This window comes from Cyprinodon variegatus, unplaced genomic scaffold (genome assembly GCF_000732505.1).
Source record: "Cyprinodon variegatus isolate N-32 unplaced genomic scaffold, C_variegatus-1.0 Scaffold318, whole genome shotgun sequence".
Lineage (NCBI taxonomy): Eukaryota > Metazoa > Chordata > Actinopteri > Cyprinodontiformes > Cyprinodontidae > Cyprinodon > Cyprinodon variegatus.
The window spans coordinates 57,913-69,791 of record NW_015150771.1 but is presented as its reverse complement, the minus strand read 5'-3'; the positions used below and the strand labels follow the sequence as shown (position 1 = coordinate 69,791).

Here is an 11,879-nt window from a genome sequence, read left to right as displayed (position 1 = left end):
AAGATTAAACAGGCATGAATATTGTTGTTTTCTGTCCAGCATGTCCCTGCCTTTCTCCCACAGACTTCTAAAAACAGACATAAGCTCTCTGTGACAGGTGGGATATTTTTGCGAGGCATAATCTATGTAGAGAGTTATGCATAGGAACATATCTACTTTACTATAAAATTCTGCTATTAAGGTCAGGGCAAAGTTAGAGCTACAAAAGATGTATTGAGAATAATTCTATTTTTCAACCAAATATGCAAAGAGCAGAATAGATATTTTCAGTAATTTATAAATTCAATAAAACTGTAAAAACCTTTCTGTTATTAAAAAGGTTTCAGCATGTGTTTCATTGCAAACTGTAGATTTTTACATAAACTTGGTTTACTCAGATTTTTGAGAGCTAATATCTTTCTTTTTTTAGCCTACAAGCATTTACAAGCATTTTATACTCTGTTTATTCCACATCCTGCAAGAAACACTTTGGTATCACACTTGCAATATTATTTTGCACCACCAACATAGCGGAAGCTTTTATAATCCTTCTAAATAGGACCAAACTCCATGTTCTACTGCATTTTGCACCATATTTATTTTCCACTGCACTAAACATTTCCATATAAATGCCACACATTACTCACACTTTCCTCATCAAACTGCTATTGCAATACAAACTTCATTTTGAATGTTTTTTAACAGTATATATGTTTGTTTTTTTTGGTATTCCAGTTTTACCAGCTTTAGGTCATTATACAATAACTTAGACAGGTGACTGGTGTGTTTATTTTCAAAGTAAACATAAGATTCATTCAAGCGTTGAAAGAATTGAAGAAAACTCAAAGAATTTAGAGTAATTTTAGATTTTTGTTTCATTTTAACCAAGGTTGAACCAGACTTTTCTCAGGCCCCATTTAAGCTCCACCCCTTAAACTATAATTTACATAAAGGAAAATTGTATGTTTTTAGTTATTACATTATAAACAAATCAACATATCTGAACTTATTTTACTGGTGTTAGAAGTTTAAAATGTTGAGTCTGCTTTTGAATTATCTTAAATTGCTTAAGGTTTATTAAAAAGCAGACTTAAATAGATGGATTTTTAGCTAATTCCTTTTTTTATTATATAAGATTTTTTTTCTGGGATGCAAGTACTGTAAATTTAAGGAGAAACTACTGTAAGGAGTGTGACCCACATGTGAAATGATTTTAGAAATATTTTGCTTTTACCTGGATTTAACTAAACACAGAGCAGTTCTTTTCTTCAAAGCCCAGTTTGCAAACCCTAATCCACAATAAACTGACCATAAACTAAAAGATCATGCTAATGCTGGGGATTGCCAGGCTATTATGTTGTTATATTGGTTTTATTTTTTGACCCACAGGCAGAATCACACAAAGAACGAGTGAATTTTAACATTTTATTTTTTTAAAAGGCAACAAGAATCTGGAAGCAGAGAACTGCAGGAGGTTAACTGGACTTTCTGGTTGGTCCGAGGTGAGCAAGCTTACTGATCAGGAAGGAGTTGTTCGATGACAACTGATAAATGTACTTTTTTTGAGACATGAATAGGAGGTAGCCTGGATCTGTACGGGTTGGATTATGTGGGCTTTGCAGACTGAACCCCAGAAGTGCAGAAGAATGTAAGGAAGATCCGAGATTGTTGGTGGAGGGCAGGTAGGTGATTAAGACTGAGGAGACTAACTGAGGTTCACTGGTTGTCTAGAACAATAGCAGAGTCCAAATTAATCGATTCACAACAGACAATTTTTAAAATAAAGGCTGTTCCTAATTTAGGTTTTTGGCTGGATTACGATCAGCTGTAACCAACCAGCGATAAGAGATGATCCTACATATAGGCCAGTCATCTTGATAGAAAAGCATTCTCAGGTGTGCAGCAACACCTGTCAGCCCAGCCACCAGCAAAGATCCTCTCTATAACAGGAAGATCACTCCTACCAGGAAAAACAGCAAAACCCCAGAGACCCTAACATTGGTGTTTCTAAAAATGCTTTAGGCTGTCCGTTAAATAACAAGTCCTGCAGGGAGAACCTCATTTCATTTTTTTTTTTTTGTGTGTGTTGGACAGTTTAAAAACAAAAGACTCAGGAACCTCACCTTCCATTTGTTTGGACAGAGAAAGCAATGTTGTTTTACAGGATGCACAAAGAGCCCAGCCTCTCAGACAGGTCAGACTGCATTGTTTGGGAGGAGAAACCAGTAAGAAAAGAAGAATATAACATGCAACTTAAATAAAACGCTTTCTGTATGTGTGCAGAAGGACAAATCAGACATGTCTTATTATTATTATTAGATACAAGAACTTTTTTTCTCATTTCATCTCTTCCTCCCTCAACAGCAAATGCCCGACCCAGCAATAACGTAACTCAATATCCTATTTCCAAGAATTGCAAACCAATTCTCAGAAAAACAAAAGAAATTGCATCTCAGTGTGGAACCAGAGTGCATATTTAATAAAAAGAACAAAAGGAAAAACAATAATCACTTGGGGGATGCCTTTTTTTAAAACAGAGATTGCCTTTCATATATCATAAAGTGCATATAAACATTGTATTTACATAAAACAGAAAAACAAATCTAAAGTACCTTAAAGGTACAGATGATGAGTATTTACAGAGAATTATAGGCAGCATGATTCACCTCATCATTTTTCCTCATACAAATATTTTCCTTATGATCTAGTCTTTAATATCACGCGTTGATCTCTTACCAGGCATTTTACTGTTCTCCAAATACAACATAATTTATATGTTTTAAACTGGATGCTTTTATCTAAAAACTACAACACTTTTCTCATCATGTCCCCAATCTTCTCAGTTTTTTTTAACAAAGTTTTGTCCACCACTCTTTCTTTCTTCTGCAAATCGCCCTCATAGATCAGCATCGTATGGTGTCCCGTTGAAGGACGGGTTGCTGACCGCTGAGCGCGCCGCGGGGGTTTTGGCCCTGGGGAAGGACACATCATCATCCAGAGTGTCCCCGTAGGAGGACGGGACGCTGTTGGCGGCGCTGCTCCTGCTGCGGCTCAGGCTCGGCACATCCACGCGTCTCGGTTCCCTTTTAGGTTGGCTCCTGGGGCCCAGGACCTCCTCAATCGGCCTCTCTCCGCGGTTCTTCCCTCCGCAGCAGCGGCAGCAGCCGAGGGTCATCACGAAGCCCCCCAGGACCTCAAATATCCCCCCGATGAAGCCCAGCACCAGGCAGTAACCTGCGCGCACGCCCAGCAGCGGGGTCGCCGTTGTGATCTCGTCGATGATGTGGGTGTACCACGAGACTGCGATGAGGGTCAGGACGCCCGAGATGAAGATGAGGAACCCTGCGCACGTGCAAACCGCCCAGTTCGGCGCGCGCTCTGTCCAGCAGCGCACGCCTGGGATGGCCACACAGATCCCTATCAGAGTCACAATCAGGGAGCCCAGCATCAGGCCCTGAGAAATCTCTATGATGTCGTTCCCGAAGTAAGTGGTGTCCTCTTGACCACACTGCTGCCTTTCAGTGGCCGTGGAGGCGATGCAGATGTCCCAGATCCCCTGTTCAATGACGCGGTCAGGTGGGAGGTTTGGGAAATCCTGCAGGGTTCTCCAGTTTGGGGCCACAGTGGTGACCAGGTTGAGGACCCATCCGCAGGGGGCCATCACCATGCCGAAGATGAGGATCCCCGGGGTGCGCATGGAGGTGCGGACCCATTCTGTGTCTCTTCTTCTGAAGATCGACTTAAAATCCGGCATTGTGGTGCTTTATCGTTCTTAATCCCTGGTTTCCCCGAGACTAACAGGAGCGACTGACTTTGACAGCTATAAGCGACGCTGTTAAAAACAAGTCCGACTGAAACCTGGCAGGATGGGCGGACACTTCCCTCCAAACCGGACAGGTGCGCTGCGCTGCAGACGGGCGGGGACATTTTCCTCCTCCTCACCTGAAGGGTGACAGAGGGCAGTTTCGATGAGCCTTTTTCTATTTCACATGAGTCTATCTGCTAAAGAACACGTCTTGTTTACTTGCTTAATTTAATTTTTCTAGATTACTTACTTTACGCTATTATTTCCATTCCCAACCCTAAATGAAGAGACGCTCCTCATTCATTTAAAATGTACATGTTGCAGTGCCAAATACAACAATAAGAGAAAAGTACATTTTGTGTTATTCTCATATATTTGGAATCAGATGTTGGCATAAGACATTCAATTTAATCCACACATTTATTAGAAACAAAGTCCAGAAATTAATAATGTTGATAAAGTTTGAGGGAATAAGGTTTGACCACATGAAGTATAAAATTATCAGTTTTTGACAGCAATCTTCTTACTTAAATTTTTTTTTAATTTCAAGCCAAATTGGGATCCAGAACAATACCTTATTACCTTTGTAACATTAAAAAATATGGATATTTTAATGGCAAAAAAAAATGTCAATGGAATAACAAGAAGTGCCAACTTGCCGGAATAGGCTATATTAAGAAAAATAACAAAAGTGCTTCTATAAGAAATGATTATTATATTTCTTATTATATAAGAAAAACACCATGAGAGTGAAAGAAACAGATTTTTTGGGGGGTACAACATAACCTCAGAGGCATTAATGCTGATACTGGCACTTACATTTTTTAGTTTATAAACTTCAATATAATTGTTAACTAGGCTTATGAACTTTTTAACTTTTCAATTAGCCTTTCACTTATTTTTCTTGAGTTAATTTTTTTTCCAACTTCATTTACGGTAGGTAATATAACATTGAAGGGCTCATCTAATTTGTCCAATGCCAAAGTAAGATGTACAGCCATGTATTTGTATCTTTGCTGAATGGCTGGATATAGAGCTTGAGCTTCTAGACCTCACAGAGGGACGGAAGGGGGGTGGGGACTCCATTTGTAAGGGTGATGTAAGGGATCAAAAACGGTATTAGTAACTCAGGATTAACCGGATTGGTACTAATTGATGGCCTTTATGGAGCTAAACCATAACAAGTAGTGGAAAAAGCAAAGGAGCTCTCTGAGGAGCCTGAAAAAATAATGCAACCAGTTTTTGCATTTTACTTATTTAGTTACTTAAACAGAATTGTTTTTATGTCATACCCTAACATGAAACAACTATGTTAACGTAAGTAAAGATGATTAAATACCAAAATAGGTTGCTTTTTTTTTTTCAGTGTGCTGCCAGTCAGTTAGAGATGGATTGCTAAAAGTTTCAGGCAGCATTCTTCAGCGAAAACCTGTGGTTTCTCCTTTCTAGACATCCAACTGCTTCTATGTTCTCTATTCCCTTGAGGATAAAAAGTATTGGGGCAAGATTTGTTGAAAGGCCAATGGATGAGAAACTTCTGCAACAAATTAATTTCTCCATTAATGTTCACTCACTGCTTGACAACATTTCAAAGTTTTTGTTCTAAAAAAAAACTGTATTTAGTAACATTTAGTAAGGCTGGTTTATAGGGCTTATAGGCGAGAACTCAGAGGGCTACATGGAAAAAAGCAAAAAGAAAAGAAAAAAACATCCAGACACATAGCTATGGCATGAAGGTAACAGGATAAAAAAAAAATGATAAAATGATTGATTAGAGAACAGCTACAAACATAGCTAAAAATGTTTATGACAGTCAAACGCCTCTCTAACCAAATGTTTTTGTTTCAGCTCCCTGTTTTCTGTGAGTTTCTTCCAGATTAAAGGACCATAAGAACTAAATGCTGCTTCTCTGTTTTGGTTTCTGGTTCTGGGACCTAAGGGGTCTGGGTGGTTGATCCACTGACAGCAGGTCTGTAATGTATTTTGGGACTAAATCATTAATCAGTGATCAGAAATAATAATTGTTTCATAACTTTTTTATGCATGGCTTCATTAATGAACTAACTTATATAGATTTCATTTTTTATTTATGGATCATTAAGGATCCTTAAGTAAATCTGATGATGACTATTACCCATTAGTGATAGATTCAAAAATCTACCTATTATATAAGATTCAGAATTATACAACCTCTGATACGTTGCTTTATCTTTTTTTTTTGTTTTTTTTGTAATTTAGGTGAGTCCAGGTTAAGTGATCCATCTATAGTCAATCTTTTCAAAACTTATCAGAGGGAATAAGAATTAGAAAATTCTATATAGGAGGGAGAAAATTACGAAGTAACGCCAAGATCCAAACATTTGTGGCACAACTTCATCTACTTTTTCATTTCTCAAGTGTATTTTTTTTATCTAAACACAACTTTTGCTGTGATCAGTAATGACTCTGAAGAAGGCTGAAACCCATTGGTCTACTGATTAAGTTTCTCCAAAGTACTTCATTTGATGCTCTAGTTTTCATCTGACTAGATAAAACATTTGGCATAATAAAGAATTCTGATTTTAGACAATATAAATAGTTTAAAAAGTTGGACTGCAACAAAGTGTTACAGTTTTCTAGTATTGAAAGCTTCAGCTGCAATATTTCTGAGAAGCAGAGTTCTGTTGGTTTAAAACTGACCGGTTTGGAAGCTTGTTTGGACTTAAAGATGCCACCGTGCTGTTATGGGACTATTAATAGAAGGAATGCGGTTCTGCAGGATTCTCTTTAAATAACATAGATTCATTTAATTCCCACCACCTTTCTTCCTCTTTTGTTAAAGCCTGTTTTTGTGTTGATGCTGTGCAATATAAAAAAAGTATTTCTGCCTTTTCTTTTTCTATTCAGATTTATTTATAATGAAGCTACAAAGTCCAATCTGTATCATTTGGAGTACGGATTTGATGAGGAATGCCTGTTTAAAAATAAAACTAATAGTAGAGTATTTAGCATGCATTTGCATTCAGCCACCCAGAACCGACCATTTGTAGACTCATCCTTCAATATTGCGGTAAATCTATTCAGGTTATGTCTCTACCAGCTTTGCACCTCTAGAAACTGATTTCTCTGTTCTATTTTGTTTTGCAAAATAGCTCAAGCTCAAATTCATGCTGCCATATTTCCAAAATAAGAGCTGGAACTTTTATAATAATGCTTAGAATAAACAGCTCCATTGTGGCTCCGGTTTGATGTTAAAATGTGAAAATTATTATTCTTAAAAAGCATCTGTGCAGATGACTCCCAGTCAGTCCTTAATTTTCAAGGAAATAGATTCAGGTTGTAGGAACAGACTCAGATTCTAACTCAAATTCATGCAACGTAGCACAATGTTTGGCTAAAAGTTTTTATTTATGCTGCAAAATGCTGATTTTAAGGTCAGCTTTTCTTAAGGAAGTTAAGCAGGTTGTGTGTGTTTTTGTTTAATGTGTGAGTAAGTCAGAATGAGCAGCTGAAAGAGGAATGATGGGTATGTCAACCAACCAGCCTGACTTCACACTGTGTGTTTTTGTCTTTGCGATCAGCGTCTGACAACCTCTCATTGTCTCGTCCCCGTTTACAAATCTGAATCTTTGTCACAGTGACTAAGAACCTTTCAAAAGCTGTCATCTTCCTCTTTCATAAATTCTACAAAGCTCATAAAAATCCTCCTACTATCATCACTGCTGGGACTTACTGATTTATAAGCTTCTCTGAATCAATACATTACATATTTTAAAGGAAACTTAACAGATACTAAAAATTTAATATCTAAAATGAATAAATCCTCAATAAGTGTTTTTGTGTTTGTAAAAGCAGAGGATTTGGAGGTTTGCTGATCTGTGGAATAGTTTGGTACAGAGTTCATCTTTAATTCCTAAAACTAATTAAGTATTCTGAATTTAATCAAATATGTGACCTAATAGGCAAACATCAGAGGTGTCAAGTACAAAGTAAAAATACTTTGTTACCTTACTTAAGTAGACATTTTGGCTATCTATACTTTGCGGGAGTCATTATTTTTTAGAAAACTTTTTACTTCTACTCCTCAACTTTTTTTTAATTTTGCAATTATCTATACTTTCTACTCCTTACATTTTAAATATAGACTTATTAGTTTTGTTTCATTTAAGCTCGTTTTTTTAATGGTCTGTGGTATTTAAAAAAAACAAAAAAAAAACATCAACAATTATTTGTTTCATCCAAACAATTAATTTCTTTGCGGTCACACTCCCCATATACCAAAATAAATAGTTCTTTAAGATGATCCAAAGTTAAATTTAAGTTATACAACTAAGAAAATTAAGTTATCATCCAGAATTGAAAAATGTTCCTTTAATATGCTAGTGAAGTAAAGCATCTGTCCTTAACACTTTTCCTGCATTACTTTTACTTTTATACTTAAAGTAATTTTAAAATCACACCTGAGTAAAAAGTGTACAAAATTGTTTTTAAACAGTAGGATTTATACTAGAACAGCCTAAAGCAGAACGACAAAGGCATAAACGGATGGAGGTGCAATCTCCCAATCAAGCTCCATAACTCCGACTGATATAAACACCATGTTCAACCCTTAAATTAGCCCTGATGCATTTTCTGTAAGTTTCAGTTGTGAAAATGGACCTTTCCTTACCTCACCTAAATAAGTAATGATGCAATTATGGAATTGGTTGTGTTTTATGCTCTGAGATTTAAAACCCAAGGAGTGACACAGGTTGAACTTCCGCTTCACTGTATACACCGAACAAGCTGACAGACTTGCTGCATTTCTTTTCATGAGAAGGTTAGCGCTGGAAAAATATGTCAATCTAGTTATTTCCTGTAAGTGTTCCAGTCTCGTAAAACATTTACCTGTTTATAGTTTCGACTTAAACTGCTGATTCACATCATGTTCAGATGCCACTGAGACAAATTGAAAAAAAAAATGTTAGAACTGTAAATTTACAGTCATTTTTACTATTTTTCAAGGCTGCACTTTTAAAAAGAATTGAAATTGTCTAGTGAGCTGTTTCCAAATGATTTTTTTTTTTGTTTTACAGTTGTGTAAACAAAATGACGAATAAAATCTGTCTAAAGTCTAAATTGAAATTTTGGATTTTGGTGTTTCGTTTACATAGCTGTTCATAAACAGATGATATTGATCAGGAAGTTGATTCATTTGTCTAAAACATTTATTCATCTCCCTTAATAATAAAGTAAGAGGAAAATGACAGCAGATATAGACATAAGTGGAAAAATCTTTATACCATCAAACAACCCAAATTTGTAACCCCTTATTATATTTTAATGTTTTCATGCAAAAATCAATTCAAATTAAAAATGTAAAAAGGCCTGACAAAAAAAGCAAAGGTGGAGCCTTTGTGGAACCTGCGGACAAACCCATTTGGTACCCATTTTCCAGCACATTTGGGTCCCATATAAGGTCCGGCAAAATATATGTTTTTTGACTGATAGGTACCATATGGGCCCCATATTTATTGCCCAGATAGGTCCCATGTAGGGCTCAGGTAGATCCCACACAAGGCCCGTATGGTCAAAACACTTTATGGGGCCTTTATGGAACCTCTGGACAAACCAATTGGGGACCCATATTTAGAGCCCATATTTAACCCATATGAGGCCCATGTAGAATTGCTGGCTGGGTAACACCTAAAATAATGAGGGATTATCTTAAAACATGAGCTGGCATACTCTGCTTGATTCCTGTTCTTTTCTTTTTTTTTTGCAGAGAATAATCAGCTAAATGTTATTCAGTGATTAAGTGATAAAAATAAAAGAACGTTGAAGAAGTAGAGGCAATAACAATACTAATCCCTGAAAAGGGAGGGAAGAATTGATATTCTTACTGTATATTTTACTAATAGCAGTTCTGAAACCTGATTAGATTCTTGAAATCTAACGTTTAGGTCAAAATAAAGATCTTCTTCATACTTATGGAGTTATTTTTTGTGCTTTTATTAAATATAAGAAAAAAAGAAGTCTGATAGGGGAAAGTAAAATTGATATATTAGAGATGTTACTGAAGAAAAGGTTTTTAGAGAAAAAAAATATTTTCTCATAGAATAAATAAAGATAAATTGAGAAAAGCCCTCAGAAAAATATATTTTTACTCTTTTTTTTGTTTGTTTGTTTGTTTTTTGCAATCAGAATAAACATTTTGTTTCAAAAACAGACTTCTCTCAACAACTTGTTTCCCCTCTTTTTCCCAAAACTCCTTGCTCTCTTTTCTGAAAATTTCTCTCGATGAGAAAAAATGGGTCGTGGGCGTGAGAGAGAAATGAATTTCTGAAAGAAAATATTTTCACCCTGATTGCAAAAAACAAGCAAACAAACAAAAAAAATTTCCCTGTGAATTTATTTTCCTAACATCAATGTATCTTTTATTTAATAAATGACAAACTTTCCTCTAAAAACTTGAAATAATTTTCCCCTTTCAATAATGCGTTGTCTTTAATTTAATGAAACCACAAAAGTAACTCTATACATTTTAGGATATACATATCTGTTTGAGTTCAGCTTTAGGATTTGTAAAGAATTTATAACCTAGGGCGACATTCCATAATATTTGCTGCCACCTGGTGGCGAAGTAGTGTTACAGCTGTAACGTTCTTGCAAAACACCACCTGATTTTGCACAGGGTTTGTTTCAAAATGTAAAAACATCCTCATTATTGTTTACATAGACACACTTTGCTCTGTCACATTAAGTATTTATTTTTTACATTCCCACCAGTGGGGAGATCACTGCCTTCAGAAAACTAAAAGCGTAAAAGGAAAAATAAAGACAATAGAATTTTTCCCAACCTGTAAGGTCATAAAAAAAATAATTTGCCAAGTTTTTTTCTGTGCTGTGTTAACTACATTAATAATGTCATCTTATGTTTCGCACATATGTTTTGAAAATAAAGCATGTGCCTTGGGGACTTCATTTGTGCTTTTGTCAATGACAGAGCAACCGAGGCAAGTACTCCCTACGTAATAGAGAAACCGATTAACCTAAAAGTCATACTTTGTTTATTAGGAGAAAGCCAAAATAGTGGGAGAGAAACCATTTATTTGCTTCACTATGCAGCCTGACATTTCAACCTATCAGCTGTTTTCCAGAGTTACCACTAGGTGTCAGTATTGTTCAGTCAGAAACCAATTATGAACCACTAAAACTGACTTTAAGGACATAACCCAGGTACTAATAAAATAAATGTATGTACATAGATCATAAGAATTATTGTAAGATCAACAGCAACAAGATGTCGTTTAAGAAAAAAATTGTAAATAAAAAAAAAGAAAAAACTTTTTGATAGTAATCACCTTTTAAAAATTTCTTACTCAAAATATGTCTTTAACTTTAATCAGACGCTTTATATTTTGTGTTTAAAGACTTATTATCTAGCGGCTGAAATCCCGGGTGATCCCGGGCGGAAGTTTGTCTTTCTGGCAGGAAGCTGTCAGCGGTGTTATTGTTGCTGCTGGGGGACCGTTGTGTTGTGAAAATGGCGACGCCTCGTCGCTGCTCCCAGCAGCAGCAGCAGCAGCAGCAGTCGTGCTCCCTGCTGTCCTCGCCTCCCCGCAGTGCTTCTACCCTCCTCAGCCCGCCGGGCTCTCCGTCTGCACCTGCCGAAGATGCGGCCGGCAGGCCTCCCCTTGGAGCGGGGAACGTGGCTGACGGTGAGGTAGCTCCGACCTCTCCCAGCATCTCCTCCCCGGCTGTGGCCCTCTCTCCCAGCAGCAGCGCTACTAGCTCCCCGACCACCACCGAGGGAGGCGACAGTAGCCCCGGCTCTACGCCGGACTCTGGCGGCGGTAACCCCGGCAGCAGCAGCAGCAGCAGCGCTGTTAGCGGCGATGCAAACGGCGCTTTTAGAGAGCTGTTTGAAGCCTGTCGGAACGGAGATGTTTCCAGAGTAAAGAAGCTGGTGGATGCAGTGAATGTGAACGCTAAAGACATGGCTGGACGCAAATCTACACCCCTGCATTTCGCTGCAGGTAACTCCAGACAAAGCAGAGCTCCCTCTGTGTTTATAAATAAAACCCATATTTATTGATCCACATCAACAGACAGGTAGGGCAGAAGATTAGGGCCA

At 37.2% G+C, this 11,879-nt stretch overlaps 2 protein-coding genes across 2 annotated transcripts in view; one reads left to right on the top strand and one right to left on the bottom strand.

Annotated features, from left to right (window-relative positions):
- Positions 1–2,510: 2,510 nt before the first annotated feature.
- On the bottom strand, positions 2,511–3,799 carry LOC107090946 (claudin-23-like). The gene has a single exon (XM_015384607.1). It carries the CDS (start codon positions 3,731–3,733, stop codon positions 2,876–2,878), a length of 858 nt encoding a protein of 285 aa, XP_015240093.1. The 5' UTR covers positions 3,734–3,799; the 3' UTR covers positions 2,511–2,875.
- Positions 3,800–11,256: 7,457 nt separating this feature from the next.
- Positions 11,257–11,879, top strand: part of LOC107090949 (tankyrase-1-like) — a 41,069-nt gene continuing 40,446 nt past the window's right edge. Inside the window, exon 1 of the mRNA XM_015384610.1 lies at positions 11,257–11,781. Coding sequence (XP_015240096.1) covers positions 11,289–11,781 — 493 coding nt within the window. The 5' untranslated portion in view covers positions 11,257–11,288. The remainder of the gene's footprint in view (positions 11,782–11,879) is intronic.

Excerpts from the sequence above, each read along its gene's own strand:
- LOC107090946 (XM_015384607.1), bottom strand. The coding sequence starts at position 3,733 with ATGCCGGATTTTAAGTCGATCTTCAGAAGAAGAGACACAGAATGGGTC.